The 21,140-nt window shown below is 43.5% G+C and overlaps 1 protein-coding gene across 1 annotated transcript; it reads left to right on the top strand.

Moving 5' to 3' along the window:
* Positions 1-836: 836 nt before the first annotated feature.
* On the top strand, positions 837-20,704 carry LOC120062681 (transient receptor potential cation channel subfamily V member 4-like). The gene is made up of 15 exons (XM_039012732.1): positions 837-1,255; positions 3,128-3,312; positions 5,472-5,624; positions 6,945-7,085; positions 15,777-16,075; positions 16,265-16,444; positions 16,712-16,870; positions 17,035-17,127; positions 17,420-17,493; positions 18,002-18,167; positions 18,267-18,333; positions 18,441-18,751; positions 19,046-19,173; positions 19,273-19,403; positions 19,543-20,704. Exons 1-15 carry the CDS (start codon positions 837-839, stop codon positions 19,659-19,661), a joined length of 2,625 nt encoding a protein of 874 aa, XP_038868660.1. The 3' UTR covers positions 19,662-20,704.
* The last annotated feature ends 436 nt before the right edge of the window (positions 20,705-21,140 follow it).

Here is a 21,140-nt window from a genome sequence, read left to right as displayed (position 1 = left end):
GAAGAGAAAATACTTTGGAGAAAATACTCAGTCATGGGAAAAGTGTATTTGAAGTCATCCTCTATTGTGTTCTCTGTCTGGTCAGTAAACGGGTTGGAAATTCAGAGGCATCCCACTCTGTTCTCCTACCCCAAATGGAAAATCTGGGCACCACTACCATGCACTAGTTTCGGGCCAGTAATGGTCAGGCAATGCATTGCTCAATATTTACAGATGACGTTCCCAGGCTGCCAGCGGCTGCAAATGGCTGACTGGTGGACATTCTGTGCCATCAACGCGGCCCACAAGATGAGCAGGATGCCAGAGCTCTGCCCACACACATCTGGGTTGCAGTGCACTACATTTGACCAGGGCCCATAGGGTATTTCCCCCATAGTGCACTATAAAGGAAATAGGGTACCATTTCAGCCCTGGCTACTTCAGGATCAAGGCTACATACAGGAGCATCACTTTTAGACATACATTTTCTGTTTCTTGAAATACACCGTCCAATCACCCAAAGGCTCATTTTATTCAAGTGACTGTTTGTCGTGCAATCAGTGATAGTTGTTCAAGGCCCTGTTCATTAAGCACCAGATAGAAGAAAACAGACTGAAACAGGAACCTTTTTATTTGTTTTCTGTGGCAAAAATATTTTCCGCTTGTGTGCCCAAATGAACACGACCCAGGTCATTCACAGTTGAGTGAGACCAAATACAAGGTCTATGATTGGACTGCTAAGTTTCTCTCCCGTGCCTTTGACCTATGACCCAGATGGAGTTATAACCTGTGTATTTTGCTATGGTGTTTTTTAGGACCGCTCCCCTGCCACTCTACTAAGAAGGTGTCGCATCGCCATGACAGAGACGGACACGGCTCCTTCGGCCGCGAACAAGGCTGCCCTGTCCTCGGGCTCAGGGGAGGGAGGAGGAAGTGGGGAGGGACAGCCTGATGCCGATGGTACCTGTCCTGATCTGTCGGCACTGGCCGACCTGTTTGAGAGTGAGGAGGGCTCCCAGTCACCTCAGGACCCGGCTCCGGACGTCGACCGGCCAGGCCAGCTGCAGCCAGGGGACAGCCGACAAAACCTCCGCATGAAGTTCCATGGTGCCTTTAAGAAGGGCATCTCTAACCCCATGGACCTGCTGGAGTCGACCATCTACGAGTCACCCGTGGCGCCCGGCCCCAAGAAAGCCCCCATGGACTCTCTCTTTGATTATGGTACCTATAGGCACACCAACAACAAGAAGCCACGCAGGAAGAAGCTCCCACGAGGGTGAGGAGGGCCCTCTGTTTTGAAGTAGAAACGTGACTCATTCGTTATGGTGGCTTTCATGAGTCTATGAGCAGAGGCATAGATTGTTGAACAACATGTGGAGTTAGAAGCAGCATAGTAGATCACTTCTGGGGTGTAAATGTGACCGACTGGGTTCGAACTCGGTTTCTCCTGCATGCCACAAGACTGTGTTAACCCCCTGAGCTTAAAGCCTAGGCATCGGCTTGGAGAGTGAACGCAAGTCTTCAGGTGTCAGGCAAGGTTGTTTATCACACAATTGTGATTCACCTAACTATCTCTGTTACACAGACCACACCATAGGGTTTGTACTTGGAACCAAAGGTTGTTAGACATGTTTAACACCTCACCATATAATATAAAAGACAAATTCCCGTTAGAGATGGTCTGGGTTATAGATACTCAAAAACTACCTCTATGATTGTGGCTATATATTTCTACCATATAAGAGATTTCCCCTAAAAATGTTGATCAAATTGGCTTGGTTTCTGAGCTGAGAGTTGTATTAATATTCTATTTTACAATACATTGCAGTTTTCATTATTAATCAAAGGCTCGGCTTGGAAAAAAATGGCTCATTGCAAAAATATAGAAACTCCTTCAACTGCCACTGTTTAGTCACAGAGGTGTGCCCCTCTCATGTGGAACTTCGTAAACAGAAGGGCTAGTCAGAGGGACATTCAGTCATCTAACAGAGAGTGTGTTGTTGTTTCCCTCCTCACAGCCGTTGAGGTAATATTTAGGCTGGAGCTTGTTCCCGGCTACCCGCTTCACAGTGAGGTCTATTTATTGAGTAGTTCAGTAGTAGAATTTGGACAGCAGTTCACTTTATATGGTTTAACGTTCAACTTTTTTCTAGGCTACAACTACTGGTAACACTTTACATAGTCCACAGGTATGATGAATTATGATGGAGTTATAATGCATTGTTAGACTTGTCATAAGCATATATGACCCCCATATTATATATTTTTATCATCGCATTATGATCCTGACTAAATACCAGCCATTTTGAGTGTATTGAACATTTGCTAAAATATTTAAAAGGCTCATACATGCTCATAACAAGTAATAAAGCATTATTTTACTGTTGGCTTTAAATAAAGCGTTGGCCCAACTGCCATTCTTGACCCCCACTGTTTAGTCCCACCACCTCTAGGCCTATTGACGCCAGAAATCACCATTTAAAAAAATGATCCAGCAATAAGCCGCCATCTTTCATTTCGGATCAGTAATGTGACAGAGGGATTTCTGTGTCCCTACCAATGATGTCTATAAACACTTAGAGTATGTGTTATACACTGAGTGTTCAAAACATTAGGAACACCTTCCTAATATTGAGTTGCTCCGCCTTTTGCCCTCAGAACAGCCTCAATTCGTCGGGGCATGGACTCTACAGTACAAGGTGTTGAAAGCGTTCCACAGGGATGCTAGCCCATGTTGACAGTTGTGTCAAGTTGGCTGGATGTCCTTTGGGCGGTGGACCATTCTTGATACACACTGGAAACTGTTGAGTGTGAAAAACCCACTAGTGTTGCAGTTCTTGACACACTCAAACCGGTGCGCCTGGCACCTACTATCATACCCCGTTCAAAGGCACTTAAATATTTTCTCTAGCCTGTTCACCTTCTGAATGGCACACGTACACAATCTACGTCTCAATTGTCTCAAGGCTTAAAAATCCTCCTTTAACCTGTCTCCTCCCCTTTATCTATACTGATTGAAGTGGATTTAACAAGTGACATCATGGCTTTCACCTGTATTCACCTGGTCAGTCTATGTCATGGAAAGACAGGTGTTCCTAATGTACACTCAGTGTATGTGAGTATATGTATGTCAATGGTCCCTACATAGTAAGACTGAGACGTCCTGCAATGAAAGTCTGGACCCTCCGGGCTTGGACTCACCCAAGGTGTTGAAGGTGTTTAACCGTATGCTGCTCTTCGATGGCGTGTCACGGGCCGACCCAGAGGCCCTCTCCGGCCTACTGGAGTACCTACAGGGTCACGAAAAGAGGCTCACCGACGAGGAGTTCAAAGGTGAGACAACCCCATTGGTGGTGTGGTGGGTGGAGCCCTGTGGTGCCAAATATCTCTTGTCTCAGCTTTCACAGCCAAACGCAGAAAGGTCGGAGGAAAAGAGAAAGTGTGTGTTTGTTTAATTTTATTTTAACTAGGCAAGTCAGTTAAGAACAAATTCTTATTTACAATGACGGCCTAGGAACAGTGGGTTAACTGCCTTGTTCAGGGGCAGAACAACCAATTTTTACCTTGTCAGCTCGGGGATTCGATCTAGCAATCTTTCGGTTACTGGCCCAACGCTCTAACCACTAGGCTACCTGCCGCCCCAAGGAGTGGGGCTTAAGGGGTGGGACTAAGATAGCATCAGAACTTTATCTCAAACATGTCACATCTGGCCTCCTGAGTGGCACAGAGGTCTAAGGCACTGCATCGCAGTGCTAGAGGTGTCACTACAGACCCGGGTTCCATCCCAGGCTGTGTCGCAGCCAGCCGCGACTGGGAGACCTATGAGGCGGCCCACAATTGGCCCAGCGTTGTTAGGGGAGGGTTTGGCCGGCCGGGATGTCCTTGTTCCATCGCTTTCTAGCGACTCCTTGTGTTGGGCTGGGTGCATGCACACTGACTTCGGTCGCCAGTTGTACAGTGTTTCCTCCAACACATTGGTGCGGCTGGCTTCAGGGTTAAGCGAGCAGTGTGTCAAGAAGCAGTGCGGCTTGGCAGGGTCGTGTTTCGGAGGACGCGTGGCTCTCGACCTTCGCCACCTCCCGAGTCCGTACGGAAGTCGCAGCGATGGGACAAGACTGTAACTACCAATTGGATGTCATGGAACAACAAAACATCTCACATCTGTTACAGTTGCCTTACTAAAGGAGAAGCCTTACTTCTTAGTCCACTTAGCCCTGTGACTAACACCTTCAGTTAATGTGTCATCCTGGAGTTTTGTCATGACTTTGTGTATTGATAATAGGTATCGATGTCTAAACAGACCTTTTTCTGCCCTTAGGGCTTCAACTCTTTGGCATGTCCTGTGACTTGGTTATCTGTCTCTGACTCCTCAGTATTCCACCGTCCTCTTTTCCCTGTTGTGCTCTATGGAGCCAAGAACGTGTCAAACTCATTCCACGGAGCGACGAGTGTCTGTGGGTTTTCACTCCTCCCTTGTACTTGATTGATGAATTAAAGTCACTAATTATTAAATAACTCCTCTTAACTGGTTGTCTAGGCCTTAATTGAAAACCACAAAACCTGCAGACACTAGGCCCTCCATTGAATGACTTTGACACCCCTGCCATAGAGTAATGAGAAGGAAACTACTGTGATGTCAGAGATTTTGTCCTGCCAAGGGTTGGTCCAAGGACAGCTTCCTGTTGCCTGTGTGTGTGTTTGTGTGTGTGTATGTGTGTGTGTGTGTGTGCTTTATAACAGAGAGCAGAGAGAAATCACAGCAAACTGTCTCCTTCTGGGAAGAAAATGACTAAAGTGGCTTGACAGACTACATGAAAAACTCAGACTAAAAGTAAACAATAGAAGCAGACAACTTACTTTACCACCACGTTTAGTTTGGCTGTTGTTTCTCCTGGTTTTGAGGCATTTTCATGTTTAGTGAAATGTCTTGCTTGCTTCCCTTTCCTTTCTTATTTTATCACTAACGATTTATCACCAGTTTTTACTTTTTCAACAAACATAAAAATGTTTTCTGTGTCCCTAACCTCTTTCTCTTCTCTCAACTGGCAACTGTGTTTTGGGTGATTTGTTGGATGTTCCTCTCTAAGCACAGTTCTGTGTATCATAAAGTTCACCTGTACTGCAGCACAGTGAAAAAGCATTTGCTTCAAATTGGAGGGTCCTGCTCCGTCTGGGGAAAGGGGATACCTAGTCAGTTGTACAACGGAATGCATTCAACTGAAATGTGTCTTCCGCATTTAACCCAACCCCTCTGAATCAGAGGTGCAGGGTATATTTCAGAAATGCATTTCATTACATTGTTTATTAGGTGATTGCTTATGAACTTGGCACTTGGTGTCGCCGTGGCTGCAAGACCGTTTGTCACATGAACAATGTACCTTGCTGCCTCAAAGGATATTTTAAAAGTAATTTTTTTATGTCCAGAACTATACATGTACATGCCGTTTCTGAATACCCCTCCCCCCATCAATTTGGTTTTATTTTTCTCCCAGAACCTTCTACAGGGAAGACATGCCTACCCAAAGCCCTTCTGAACCTGTACAGTGGTCAGAATGACACCATTCCTATGCTGATGGACATCGCAGAGCAGACAGTCAACCTCCATGAGTTCATCAACACGCCCTTCAGAGACGTCTACTACAGAGGTAAACTCTCTTCACATTTTAGCCGCTAAAAACACCAGGGTCCTGTTCAATAGGTACCACAGACTGAAATGCTCACTTTTGGTTTCTGTTATGAACCGTGAACCTTTATAATGATTATTTAAAAAAATTGTGCGCCCTAATGAACACGACCCAGTACTGTATTAACCAGTCATTTGACTAGGATTGAAGTAGATAATTTCAAACGTGGACTGTGTTTATAATTTGATATTATCACAGATAAAAGTACCTACCTGAAATGTAGGGCCTACTATGCACACGTAGCCCAGTACTACTTCCATGAAGGCAGGCTTAATAGAGACGCCCTTACCTACACCGAGTCCTCCACTGCCCCTTCTTCACAAAGAGACCACACATCCCAGTCTCCGGCCCAACACAGGGCTGCTCTATGGGGCTTCTATTTCCAGAGGAAGGCTGGATGATGTGGCTGTTACACCTCCACGATTGGCCTTTACAGCTTGGAAACAGCAGTGCAGCACACCTATTTCTTCCATCCACTGTCTTAGGTCTAAGCACAATATACTCCCTGTCTAAAAAAAAAAAAACTTCACTCATCACACACTATGTCAGCCACTTTAAGATTTGCTGTTAGAATGGGATTTCACACTTTTGCCAGCATATCTCACATTCCGTGCGTCTGAAATTACTCCCTATGTAGTGCACTTTTTTCCCATAGGGCTCTGGTCAAAGGTAGTGCACTATATAGGGAATAGGATGCCATTTCAGACACAACCATAGTCCACCTCCACACAGTAATGAAGTAGTAGACAGATGGTGATTGCTGAGGAGCCCATGGCAGCCATATGGTCTACTTACTGTTGGTACAGGTCCCCTTTAATGAACATACAAGCCAGAAGGAATGTGTTTATGTCTGTATGCCTGTGTGCCATGACTGTTCACAGATTTGACACTGCAGCAGAACCAAGCCACCTTTGTTGACCATTAAAAAAACAAACATTTATTGATGAGATACAGGGACTTAGTGAATGTGGTATCGCCTTAGTTACAACAATACCATTGTTGAAATGTGGATAGGAGAGGAAAGCGGTTGACCTTCGACCCAGTCTTGGAATGGAGATTTTTGCGTCTTTGTCTGAGACCTCTAGTCAATGCACCTTTCCTCACTCCTCAAGGTAGAACTCAGCAGACAGTGAGAGATCAAACAATGCAATAAATCCACTGTAGAGTTCAATCCCTCTCAGTCAAGGCTGGAATAGAGAATATATGAATGATCTAAGAATCCCAATTTAACCACTTGTCCCTATACCCAATGTGTTGACTGACTGTTGTGTGGTTTGACAGGCCAGACGGCGCTCCACATCGCCATTGAGAGGCGCTGTAAGCAGTACGTGGAGCTGCTGGTGGAGAAGGGGGCAGATGTTCACGCCCAGGCCCGCGGACGCTTCTTCCAACCCAGGGACGAGGGGGGCTACTTCTACTTTGGTAAGACACCATAACGTTAGGATCAGATCTGATCCATTCTTCTGTCTACAGAAACCGCAAGATTCAGATTCGAGATTCAATATTTTCAAGTCCTCAGTCATCAGGGGCTTAAAGTGGCAGTACATTAAGTGTAGGAGTATAGTTTAAAACCTCTTGGATTTAAAGTTCCCTGTTTAGGGGACCTGCGTGGTCCTGGTACCGGTTCCGACTGACAGTTTTGCTTATAAATCGTCCCACGGACACAGTAGTATGTTTTTTGTGCCTGTGTGACTTGGGATGTGAAATCAAAAACCATTTGAAGCTTCTCTCCTATCATTTCATTCACTCTTCCACCTGTCCAACTCCTGGCTGAACCCTACGTCAAAGCCACTGACAAAGCGCAGGCCTGCAATCAACAGGTCACTTCCTGTTGAACGTGGAATGAGGCAGCGCTCGGTAAATTGGTTTGGAAAGGTTGAAAGCGTCTGAAAAAGTGTTCGGTTGGAAAAGCTTGGTTATTAGCTAGCTACTGTACCTTTTGATTTTGGATCCCGCGACACGATTGGCATCAGTTGCTGGGACCGCTGCTATCTGTCCAGGGATCCTGACGACCAAGGGTCTGATGATGAGCTGCTTGGCGTAGCAGCTAACCTAGCTGCCACTGTTAGCTGCCTATCAAGCTAGAGGGGTTTCCTTGAGGACTTGAACGCAGCCTACAACGCGATTAGCCATTGTGGCTGGGACCACGGATTATCCCAGGCTTGTGGTTGTCTAGATCCCTATTTTGTTGCTGTTTCCATCTTCCCTGCGACCTGCCCTGTCTGGAATTGCAGGGAGTAACAGCGTAGCCTACGTTGCTACCATGACAAAGACCAAAGCCGTTGGGAGTACCGTTGAGGACAGTGGTGTCTCTCTATCACAGGTAAAGGATCTTTTAAACAAACAAAAAGAGTTCTACAAGCAGTTGTTACAACAAGAAAATAGCTTCAAGTATTGTGTTCAAATACTAGTGCAGTCCATTATTTTATTAGTTGACAACTTGAGCAGAGAAGTCCAGGACCTGAAGAACAGTTTGCAGTTCTCACAGGGTCAGCTAGATGAGTTTAAGCAGGAAAACGGCAAGATGGCAAAAGTCTATAAGTCATTGAGAGAGGACATTAGTTCTATATGTGAATCCATGATAACAATGCCAGAGAAATCAGATTATCTCGAGGGACAATCAAAATGGAACAACATTGTTCTAGATGGAATTGCAGAATCTACACATGAGATCTGGACGGAGTTTGAGGACAAAGTGAGGAAAATTATCTCGGAGAAACTGAAGACGGACCACATGAAGATTGAGTTAGAATGCGCCCACAGGACTGGAGAACCCAACACCGGCCCAGGTGATAGGCCCAGGTTGATAGTCTTCAAGCTCCTGTATCAGGACTCAGATGCAGACACAGGAGGTGGATAGTACGAGTCTCTGAGTTTATTAAAGTACAAGGGGCAGGCAAAAGGTAAGTCAAGGCATGCAAAGGGTCGTAGTCCAAATCAGAGTCAGGCAGGTACAGGATGGCAGGCAATCGGTAGGTCAAGGATGGTGCCATGACTTTCACTCCTGGGTGAGGATCAAAGAGAGCCCCCCCCCCTCTCTCTCCCACCAGAGAGGAAGGGGGGTGGAGTTGGGTCGGTTTTATGACTTAACGACCAGTCGTAAATGGTTTCTAACTCTCTTCCCTCTGCCTCTCAGTATCCACGAATGGAATGTCTGAGTGGTATAGAGAAATTCTTGCCCAAAGAACTTCAACATCCAAAAGTGGATAATGAAACAATATTCCTAACATAAAGAATGTGGGAAATGGTTCGGTGGGGATCCAAACAATGATGATGTCGTATCATTTGTGATTTTGTGGTATCATTAAAGATGTTGTAACGGAAACATTGTAACTTTAAGATCTTTCACAATGTATATGTCAGAGTTACATCTAAATGTTGTAAATCTCATATGATTAAATATGAAACTATTTGTGAGAAGATGAAATGGGATTTTATCCTTCTAAATGAGAATTGTTTTTCATGTAAAGTTTTACCCAGTTAGTAACCACGCCCACGTGAGCACAGACATTATGCAAAAGGATGGAACGCCCCTTATTCCAGAGTGCTTATAAAACGACTCCTAACTAAATTTACAGTAGACCAGAAAACATGGAGTGGTGGCTACACATGGAAATGATTGCAATTTAAATACAGACCAGGGGCGGCAGGTAGCCTAGTGGTTAGAGCGTTGGGCCAGTAACGGAAAGGTTGCTGGATCAAATCCCCGAGCTGACAAGGTAAAAATCTGTCGAACCGCCTGAGCAAGGCACTATTCCCCGAGCAACGAAAGACATGGATGTTGATTATGGCAGCCCGCCACACCTCCTTGATTCAAACGGGTTGGGTTAAATGCAGAAGATACATTTCAGTTGTACAACTGACTAGGTATCCCCCTTTCCTATACGGACGGTAAGCAGGATGTCACAAATGGTTTAAAACTACTAGACCAGAAAGTGTAAAGCTATGGTTAGATGGTAAAATGGTTAGACTCTACCAGACCAGGAAAGGGTAACTCAACAGAGAGAAGACAAAGACTAGACATGCAGCTCTGCATGTAATGTAGTCTAGGAAACTCAACCGAAGATGAGAAAAGAAGAACATTTCCTTATCAAACAACCATTGGAACGTGTTGTATCCAGTCTAACGAACACTTCCAGCAAAGAAAGCTACTACTAAGGACAACCAGGTGAACAGGTGAACAACCAGAGACTTACACAACCAGAGACTTTCTTTTAAACTATTCGTCACATACTGATTGGGTGATTTCAACAGAGAGAGACGACAAAGACATACAAGCATAAATATGTACATTGCATTTCTAAATTTGAATGAGCGGTTGTTTGGGTGCTAAATATCCATATTTACGATGAGCGTATTATTCAACTGTATGTACGATAGTTGAATTCCTTTGTCTCTCCTTCTCCCACTCTTTCTAAGCCGTTATATCGGGTTAGTCTACCAGGGACTTTTCATTGCATTGTTAGTAATCAATGTATAATCGATCCTGTGTGTGTGTGTTTATGTAATTCTGTGTGATTATTTAGTTAGTAAATAAATAATTAGGCCACTTTGTGTATCGCTGAGTCATCATTTAGACTAGGGTTCGTGCAGATTTTACGGATTATGCGACATTCAGAATGAGACTGATATGAGGTAATAATAATTGGCTAAGATGGCTAAGATGATAACGATATTCTGATATTCTTGAGTTAACTCATTAAACAAACTTTTTCCGTGGTGCTCCAAGATTGCTTTTGAGTTAATTGTTACATGATGAATGTAATCATCGTAATAATTAAACATAGTTCATTAATTTCATAAAATAATCGTCATTGCATGAATTGTACCAACATCACGACACAGGCAAAGAGTCGTAATCCAAATCAGAGTTAGGCAGGTGCAGGACGGCAGGCAGGGTCAGGACAGGCAGAAAGGTCAGGGGAAGAGTAGGAAGAAACTAGAGCACAGGAACCACGGCAACATGCCGGTAGGACTTGACGGGACAAGACGAACTTGCAACAGACAAACAGAAACGCAGGTATAAATGCACAGGGGATAATGGGGAAAATGGGAGACACCTGGAGAGGGAGACAAGCACAAGACAGGTGAAACCGATCAGGGTGTGACATCCTGAGGTTCAAGGACAAGGTAGCGGTTCTGGAAAAAGCCAAGAACTTGAGGGGAACGTATATCTATTTTACAGTCATCTAAAGCCTATTCTTTTGGGGTGTTTCGCAATAGGCCAACAAGTGCTAACAGTCAGTATCTAAATAATGTGTATGAAATGCTTGATAGTGTATGTGATGTAAACAGAGAGGCCTACATTCTTAGGGACCTGAATATTGACTGGTTTTCATCAAGCTCTCCGCTCAAGAGGAAGTTTCTCACTGTAACAATGCCTGTAATCTGGTTCTGGTTATTAATCAACCTACCAGGGTGTTTACTAACACTACAGGAACAAGATCATTCAGGTCTTGATCACATTTTTACTAATACTGTAGAACTCTGAACTAAAGCTGTATCCGTACCCATTGGATGCAGTGATCACAATATAGTGGCTATATCTAGGAGAACCAAGGTTCCAAAAGATGGGCCTAAAATAGTGTATAAGAGATCTTACAATTTCATTTGCTGTGACTCTTATGTGGATGATGTAAAAAATATTTGTTGGTCTGATTTGATTAGCAAGGAGCATCCAGACGCTGCACTTGATGAATCTATGAAATTTCTTTTTCTAATTGATGATAAACATTCACCTGTTAACTGACTGGCAGCTTCAAACTGACTGGCAGCTTCATTAAATAGTACCCGCAAAACACCAGTCTCAATGTCAACAGTGAAGAGGCGACTCCGGGATGCTGGTCTTCTAGGCAGAGTTCCTCTATCCAGTGTCTGTGTTCTTTAGCCCATCTTAATCTTTTCTTTTTTTTGGCCAGTCTGAGATATGTCTTTTTCTTTGCAACTCTGCCTAGAAGGCCAGCATCCCGGAGTCGCCTCTTCACTGTTGACGTTGAGACTGGTGTTTTGCGGGTACTATTTAATGAAGCTGCCAGTTGAGGACTTGTGAGGCATCTGTTTCTCAAAGTAGACACTCTAATGTACTTGTTCTCTTGCTCAGTTGTGCAACTGGGCCTCCCACTCCCCTTTCTATTCTGGTTAGAGCCAGTTTGCGCTGTTCTGTGAAGGGAGTAGTACACAGCTTTGTATGAGATCTTCAGTTTCTTGGCAATTTCTCGCCTGGAATAGCCTTCATTACTCAGAACAAGAATAGACTGACGAGTTTCAGAAGAAAGGTCTTTGTTTCTGGCCATTTTGAGCATGTAATTGAACCCACAAATGCTGATGCTCAGATACTCAACTAGTCTAAAGAAGGCCAGTTTTATTGCTTCTTTAATCAGAACAACAGTTTTCAGCTGTGCTAACATAATCGCAAAAGGGTTTTCTAATGATCAATTAGCCTTTTAAAATGCTAAACTTGGATTAACTAACACAACGTGCCATTGGATCACAGGAGTGATGGTTGCTGATAATGGGCCTCTGTACGCCTATGTAGATATTCCCTAAAGAAATCAGCTGTTTCCAGCCACAGTATTCATTTACAACATTAACAATGTTTACACTGTATTTCTGATCAATTTGATGATATTTTAATGGACAATTTTTTGCTTTTCTTTCAAAAACAAGGACACATGAGTGATCCAAACTTTTGAACGGTAGTGAATGTTTCATTGCTTTTCAACCTCATATCGTGGATTCAGAGGAATCTATCTAAGATAACTCAGAGGGTTTCTTTAATGGAAGCTTGTCTAATGTCAAATATGTAGGGTGTGGTGTACCACCGGGAAGCTCTCTAGGCCCTCTACTTTTTTCTATTTTTTACCAATGACATGCCACTGGCATTAAACAAGCCAGTGTGTCCATGTATGCTGATGATTCAATCACATACGTGTCAGCAACCACAGCTAATGAAGTCACTGAAACTCTTAACAAGGAGTTGCAGTCAGTTTTGGAATGGATGGCTTGGAATAAACTGGTCCGGAACATCTCTAAAACTAAGAGCATTGTATTTGTTACAAATAATTTCCTAAGCTCTAGACCTCAGCTGAAACCTGTAATGATTGGTGTGGCTGTTGAACAAGTTGAAGAGACTAAATTACTTGGTGTTACCTTCGATTGTAAACTGTCATGGTCAAAACATATAGATTCAATGGTTGTAAAGGGTGGCTATTTGAAGTATAAATATAAAATATATTTTGATTTGTTTAACACTTTTTTGGTTACTACATGATTCGATATGTGTTATTTCATAGTTTAATTGTCTTCACTATTTTTCTACAATGTAGAAAATAGTAGAAATGAAGAAAACCCTTGAATGAGTAGGTGTACTATTTTACTATTTTACAAAGTTATCAGGTGAAATCTTATAGTTAGTGATTTTATAATTTGACGATACTATATTTAGAAAGCATATAAGTCATTTCAAGCCTTATTCAAACAGTTTTGTTGAATAGGAAATACGTCATATGAAATATTTCATGTTTTCATATTTTTATCATATTTGCACTGTTTACTTGAGCTTGTGTCCTCAAAAGTGACTACACCGCAGCAATTTCAAACTTTTTTACCAGAAAGATGAGATTTTAGCCTTTATTGGAGTATGCAGCGTTACTAGTTATTGTTTATGGTCCTCTCATGATAAATAATTACTTTCGGGATCACGTAGTTTACATTTTAGATTACATGTAGTTACATTTAAGAGTTAAGCACATGATGAGACTTCATACATGTCCTATTTATGGTAACATTCTTGCCCTAGCATTGTATTATTGAACTTTGGCAGTATTTTGATACTGTTAAAGTCATATTCTATTCCTCTTGGTTTTTTAATGACATGTCTGTAGTTTTCCATGACAGGCGCCTGTGTTCCTGACATTGTGAGGTCATGTCAGCGTATCTTAAAGCAGTGCACTTGAAAAGTGGTTTTCTAGCTACCTCAGTGTGCCTTTATTTTACATGCCCAGAGGTTTGGGCTACAAAGACTGGATCGCTGCGCAGTTGGATAACTTGGAGTACTATACCACTATTAAGGTAGAGTTAAGCATCTTTTGGAAAATGCTCTCAGTTACCATGGTAAGCAGCAGTGGAAAAATTACCCAATTGTGATACTTGAGTAAAAGTATAGATACCTTAATAGAAAGTTACTCAAGTAAAAGTTAGTCACCCATTAAAATACTACTTGAGTAAAAGTCTAAAAGTATTTGGTAATAAATATACTTAAGTATCAAATTAAAATTAAAAGTATAAAGTTGTCCAAAAAAAATAGTAAAGTACAGATACCCCCAAAAACGACTTAAGTAGTACTTTATAGTATTTTTACTTAAGTACCTTACACCACTGATGGTAAGATTAAGTGACATTAGAGCCCACCCTTCCCTTTTTACATGGCAGGTTTGGGCTGGGAAAACGCAGTCAGAACAGTTCGCTAGGCTAATGATAAACTCATATAACCACCCAAAACTAGTCTGAAGTCATATCATCAGAAATGTCATTATTAGTAGGAGGCTTCTCCAAAAAAGAAAAGAAAACAATGATGTCACAAGTTCAACAAGTATTTCCGAACAGTTTAATGAAAGGTGTCTGTGTCTTGCTGCTGAAAAACCCCCAACATACATACTTCCCTTCAAATGGGCGGGCTGCCTCTGTTTTGCTGACCTCACCGAGGTTGCTGGTCCATTGACAGAGAGCCTCCAAATGAAACTTTGCCCTCTGCTAATTGGAGAGTATCCCTGCAACTCTCATCCCTGAACCAAACATCCCACTACAGGTGTAGGATCTTAATTGATCACCCTGTTGCAGGAGAACTTTCCTGCAATACACTACAAGTTTTACATTTCCTGCATTTTTGAGGTTTAAAAATGTACACTTTGAAATTTAAGACTTGATTTTCCCTTTACGAAAAATGTATCAACCCCTACAAAAATTGGCATTAATTATAATCCACATAATAATTCACATTTTCTGTTGCTGTAGGATTATTTTCCTGTTGTAGCAAACTGGCACAAATTAAGATCCTCTGGAGTAGACTAGCCTACATCCCATTCACCTCAACAGCCCTTCCAGCCTCAAGTTCAACAAACTAATACCATTTTCACACTTTCATGTTGACCCGAACTAGACTGTGCTGACTGATATTTCATTTTGACATTGTCTTTTCTGGCACTGTGTTTGCAACTATGGTGAATGCTTTACCAGGCCAGTGCAGAAACCTACAGCTCTGCTCAGGAATGTGAAAGGGATATAAAGGAGATAGAGGGAGAGAAAGAGAGACATGCAAAAGACAGGAGATTTGAGTAGGCAATTATTTCCCCAAGAAACTCACTACTGCCATTGTTATTGTATTAATGCGTTATGTTCCATCACACGAGGGATTATATCCAGTTGCACTAAGTGCGACTGTCATTCCCAAATCATTCCAAACTCCTGGCGTGTCTGTGGCACAGTGCAAGTCATTCACTCTGGAGCTTTGTGCTAAGGTGACCAGGAAACCTGGCAGAGGGGCGGCAGCTAATGTGATTTAGCGCTTACTCCAACACTCCACGAGCTCCCGTGCAAATCCATGAAGAAGAACATTTCCCATGCGAGGTGACAGGGTAATCTGTCACCCGTGGCAACGGCTCATTTTCAGTAGCTGCTTTTGGCACACTGGTTTCAATGCACAGGCCCCTCCCTCAGACAAGTAGTACTAATTATGCCCTTTTCGTTGCAAGGTTTTAAATCCAATCTTTGATCCACTTATAGGTAGGCTTAGCCTGATGACTCACACTAAATTCTTCCGCCGCTCTGTTGTTCGCTACATATTTTTGTCTGCCACGTCCATAGGCCCGGTGTAGCGTTTGGCCTGAGTAAGAAGTCTGGGTAGCCAGGCAAAGAAAGCCTTCAAAGACATGTTGAAAGTGGTTTGCTGTTCCATATGAACTTACATCACTTCCCAGAGTGGAAAGAAACTGCCTGAGTGCCAGTTGGGCAGGGTTTGCACGTTTGGGTCTTTTTCTATTGCTTCCGTTGTAAAATGGGATACCCTTGATTGATGTGCTTGTTGCTGTGTGTATCTGACTGTATCTCTTTGACCAGGCGAGCTGCCTCTGTCGCTGGCAGCGTGCACAAACCAGCCGAACATGGTGCACTACTTGACCGAGAACGCCCATAAGAAGGCTGACCTTCGACGGCAGGACTCGCGCGGCAACACAGTGCTACACGCCCTGGTGCACATCGCCGACAACACCCGGGACAACACCCGTTTCCTCACCAAGATGTACGACCTGCTGCTGACCAAGTGTGCCAAACTCTACCCAGAATGCAGCCTGGAGGACGTTCTCAACAACGACGGCATGTCGCCCCTTATGATGGCAGCAAAGCTGGGAAAAATTGGGGTGAGAACGAACTCATGTATCACGTGTATGAGGAATCATACTCTTAACTGGATAGTTTGTATAACACATGGAAATGCTATCGTGTGGTGCCTTGTTGGATTATATATTCTATTATTGACAGAAGATATAATCGCATGCGTTGTAAAACAGACAACCAAGGTCAGCTTTTGTTATTATTATTTCTCCCAGGTTTTCCAGCACATAATTCGCAGGGAGATCAAGGACGAGGAAGCGCGTCACCTCTCACGGAAGTTCAAGGACTGGGCGTACGGCCCCGTGTACTCCTCCCTGTACGACCTCTCCTCACTGGACACCTGTGGAGAGGAGGTGTCCGTGCTGGAGATCCTGGTCTACAACAGCCGCATCGAGGTGCGTGAAAGCCCGCTTAGATAAAGCCTTGACTCTAAAGCTCTGGGAGCTAACGCAAGTCTACAGTGTATTTTTTTGTGGCTGAGAGTGTGAGGTGGGATGGGGCAGGCAGAGGCCAAGTGTGGATTTTTGCCTTTTTACCTGTAATAGATTTGTTTACCTGCGATAAAGGGAGAGCCAGCATGGTATGAAAGATGGAGTGTGATTTCTCTTTCACACCATACTCTCTTCCTATCATTATTGTGAGTTTTCCTGCACTGTCCGTAGAATCGCCATGAGATGCTGGCTGTGGAGCCCATCAACGAGCTGTTGAGGGCCAAGTGGCAGAAGTTTGCTGCCGTCACCTTCTACATCAGTGTTGTCTCCTACCTGGTGACCATGATAATCTTCACCCTGGTGGCCTACTACCGCCCATCCCAGGGAATGGTACGGACATGACCAACAACTCAAATACAAATGCAACAAATATATGCACTTATTCAATGTCGGTTTGGATGAAAGTGTCTGCCAAGTGGCATTATTATGTGTATTGTGCAAACAGTATGGGTGCCATGATCAGCAAAGCTTTAACTCTGTTTGTCCCTGCCCAGCCTCCGTACCCTTACACCACCTCCACAGACTATCTGCGTCTGGGAGGGGAGGTTATCACCTTGGGCTCCGGAGTCTTCTTCTTTCTCACCAACGTAAGTCTGCAGCCTGCAGCCACTACATCTTCTCTCCGGTTGAACCATCCAATCAGAGTTACAGCTTTGAATGTTGACTCTACAATTAACAACTTGTTTTTAAAGAGGCCTCAAAATGTGTACACAAACACACACTTTCACTATAAATCTTCGATCTCCCCTGTAAATTGACCTCTCTCTCTTTCTCTTTCTCTCTCTTTCTTTCTTCTTGTGTCAAACCCCAAAACTAAAATACAGTATGTTTGTGGGCAGCCATTACCAAAATCTCTCTCTCCCTGTCCCCTCTTTGTAGATTAAGGACCTCTTCCTGAAGAAATGCCCCGGGGTGAACTCTCTATTTGTCGACGGCTCCTTTCAACTGCTCTAGTAAGACTCCAGCTCCCCCTCCTTAACCTTCAGCTCCTTTGTAACACCCTCTGACTTGTACCCGAGGCTAATTTATCATCCTCTCTTAATTGAGTCTTCTATTTAATTCCACATTAAAGCCCCCCCTTTTCCTGGCACGTTTTCTAGTTTACATCTTCTTTAATTAAACTCACGATCCCAACAAAGAGCGGAGGATGTTGAGCGCCGCTCCGAAGGGTGTTTTGTTTGCATCATTAGTGCTGCATCTGCGAGAGCCAACATGGTGTCCGTTAAATCCCAAATGGTATTCCTGTGTACTGGGAATGTTGCCTGTATCTAACACGTAGGAAAGGATAAGGATTATTGCTGTTTCCTGGAATCTGAACACCAAGGCCATTAGGGTACACTGTTGCAAAACATTTTGAATCGGAAAATGAAAACGGGTTTCTTACTGGACAAGTTCAGTTAGTACCTAGGGGTTTCGGTCCGTTTTCTTCAATTTTGTGCCTAATGAACACTATATCTCTAGCTTCATCTACTCTGTGCTGGTGATAGTGACTGCGGCCCTCTACCTGTCGGGTATCGAGGCCTATGTGTCTGTGATGGTGTTTGCACTGGTCCTGGGCTGGATGAACACTTTATACTTCACCAGAGGCCTGAAGCTCACCGGCACCTACAGCATCATGATACAGAAGGTATCGACTCCTTCACTCTTTCATCCATCACATTGAATTTGAAATCAAATTGGACACTAGACACCTGATCACAATTGATCCTTCTTCCTTGGCTCTCAGATTCTCTTCAAAGACCTGTTCCGGTTTCTGCTGGTCTACGTGCTCTTCATGATTGGATACTCGTCAGGTACAGTGTCCCCTACTGCACACTTCTTCTCCACAGTCTGTCGACCAGTTGAAACAGAGGAGAAACCTACCTTATCATCTCCTCCTGTTTCCCATGTCACCCCCCAGCTCTGGTGTCCCTCCTGGCGGTGTGCCCCGGGCCTGACGAGGTGTGTCCGGAGGAAGGCGGCTGCCCCACCTACCCCCAGTGCCGGGACACGGACACCTTCAGCAACTTCCTGCTGGACCTGTTCAAGCTGACCATCGGAATGGGTGATCTGGACATGGTCAGCAGCGCCCAGTACCCAGCTGTCTTCCTCATCCTGCTGGTCACCTACATCATCCTCACCTTCGTGCTGCTGCTCAACATGTTGATCGCTCTGATGGGAGAGACAGTGAGCCAGGTGTCCAAGGAGAGCAAGAAGATCTGGAAGCTGCAGGTGAGTGAGGAGGACAGCTGATGGACAGCTAGGTCCCCTATGCAGTAAACACTATTCATGAAAGCACAACGCAGCAAATGTTGTCACGGAAAACGAAAATAAACATATATTATTGGAAGTCCAGGTAGTCCCTCCCTGTTTCAGTCATTTTTCTTACGTTTGGTACCTAGTAAATAGGACCCTGGGAACCCCTGGTGATGGCCTTATGCACAGTGCATCCTCTAGTTCACTGTCACATTAGTATGTTATGAAAAACATTACTGCATGTTGGTTGACGTTATGTTTTAACAACAGTGGGCTACGACAATCCTGGACATCGAGCGCTCCTTCCCTGTGTGTCTGCGGAAGTCCTTCCGGTCCGGGGAGATGGTGACAGTGGGGAAGAACTGGGACGGTACCCCTGACCGCCGCTGGTGCTTCAGGTACACATGCTAATTTCACTGAACTCTCACCCCTCTCTGCGTCAGAGAAACGTGTCTGATTGGTAAGTCAAATGCAAACGTCTTCTGTGGTCGTTTCAGGGTGGACGAGGTCAACTGGTGCCACTGGAATCAGAACCTGGCCATAATCAACGAAGACCCGGGAAAGAACATAACAGAGACCCAGCAATGCTCTGGTACAGTGCATCAAACCGTCCGTGGCCTGAGGAGAGGTGAGACTCTTTTACTGCGTTCTATAAAAAAAAAATGCACTGATGCATACGTACAGTTCACCAAGGCTAATACACAGTGTATAAGGGCAAGCCAAATCACATCAGCCAACATTTGACTTTCTTTCCCCAACCCATGTAGATCGCTGGTCCACGGTGGTGCCACGGGTTGTGGAGCAGAATAAAGGGCCACGACCACGAGACCTAGTACTGGAGATGGAGCCACTGACCCCCAGACACAGACCCTGTGCAGAGGGCTAAAGCCCAGCTAGGGCTATGGCCCAGCTCTGGGGGCCTCCAGGAGCCCGGGTCCTTAAGAACACCCTGCAGATCGGCAGTACTCAGACTGACAAAGAAGAGTTGGGCCACAAAGTTTGCCACTTTGCACAAAACTCTGTTGGCATGAGATTAGAACCAAAGATATGTACAAAGTATTATAAGACAATAGAAAGGATTTAGAAAATATAGGAATGTAGTGTATGGTCAAAGGAAACCATTAATTTGTTTATCAAAAGCTTTTTTATGAAACTAGTTGTGAATGGTGGTCATACCTCTGATTATAAGTATCCTCTACCGTGGTGGTTTTAACCCAGGAGGAAGGACCCTCGGAAAGCTGTTACCTGACAGAATGCCATGGCTTCAACTTTCAACATATCCAAATGTGTGTTTTCAAGAGTTGACCATAGATGAGACGTATGTCGATGTGATCTATTGGGAGACTGCTGATGAAAGCATATTGTACCTCTGTATTTAAGAAACCTTGCTCAGGGAGTTCAAGAAGGCCAAAAATATTTATTATATTCTTACACATATCGTTGTTGTTTTTAGTATCTGGAAAAAGGACTGAGAGGAACTGATTAAAGTTCAAACAACCATTTTGGGATGGGATGTTCAAGCACAATATGTACTGTATGTATGTAGCTATGTACTAAATGACAACAAAAAAAATAACGCTAGCTTTATATGGCCCACTGTTTTTCATTTCCATCAGTCTAGTCCTGTTGATAGTCCGAAGCACAGGGCCCTAATTTTATTATTCATGCTTGGATAGGATTGCTTTGATCATAACTGCAATTTTTACTTGTTTTATGAAGTGTGTATATCATTGCAAAGCATATCGAAAAACAAACAAACACTGAATTGATTTGTTGAGAGGAAGATATATTCTCCCCAACAGTATTTACGTGGATGTGGATTTTCTTAAGCTTTGGGTGTTATACCAAAATGAAAATATGCCTTCAATTATAACTGAAACATTTGCTACTGATCCAACATCACCCAGGGAATGGTGGTGAAGATGTAAGCTGTTTTTCCATCATGTTTGGTTGAGGCATTTTGATTCATAATGGACATTAGCTTCCTGTGTTTCAAAATGTTTTTATTTTCTTTTATACAATTCCTAATAAATTTTGCGACAACGTTAACTCCTGGTCTTTTTGTCTTTTTCTGAAAAAAAATGACATTATGTACTATTATATTGTATAGGCTACAGCAGGGATCGTCAAATAGATTCAGCCGCGGGATGATTATTTTATTGAGCGGGTAGCCGTGACATAATTACAAATCATTTGTAGACTACCCAAACAGATATATTATTTGACTAAAATAATAATTTCAAACCTTGCTTACATTTGTATAAAATATATTGTGCGTGGGAATACTTGAACAGTTTTCCAAAATTAAAATCACTTGAAGCTGATTTCCTGGTGTTTTTACAGTCTTTTATGTCTAACAATAAAA

This window comes from Salvelinus namaycush, chromosome 18, assembly GCF_016432855.1.
Source record: "Salvelinus namaycush isolate Seneca chromosome 18, SaNama_1.0, whole genome shotgun sequence".
Lineage (NCBI taxonomy): Eukaryota > Metazoa > Chordata > Actinopteri > Salmoniformes > Salmonidae > Salvelinus > Salvelinus namaycush.
The sequence above is the reverse complement of the archived record's forward strand: the minus strand, read 5'-3'. Positions and strand labels throughout refer to the sequence as shown.

Coding starts and splice junctions, on each gene's coding strand:
- LOC120062681 (XM_039012732.1), top strand. CDS start 837: ATGACAGAGACGGACACGGCTCCTTCGGCCGCGAACAAGGCTGCCCTG. Junction 17,128..17,419: donor TCTTCTTCTTTCTCACCAAC/GTAAGTCTGCAG, acceptor CCCTCTTTGTAG/ATTAAGGACCTCTTCCTGAA. Junction 18,752..19,045: donor AGAAGATCTGGAAGCTGCAG/GTGAGTGAGGAG, acceptor TTTTAACAACAG/TGGGCTACGACAATCCTGGA.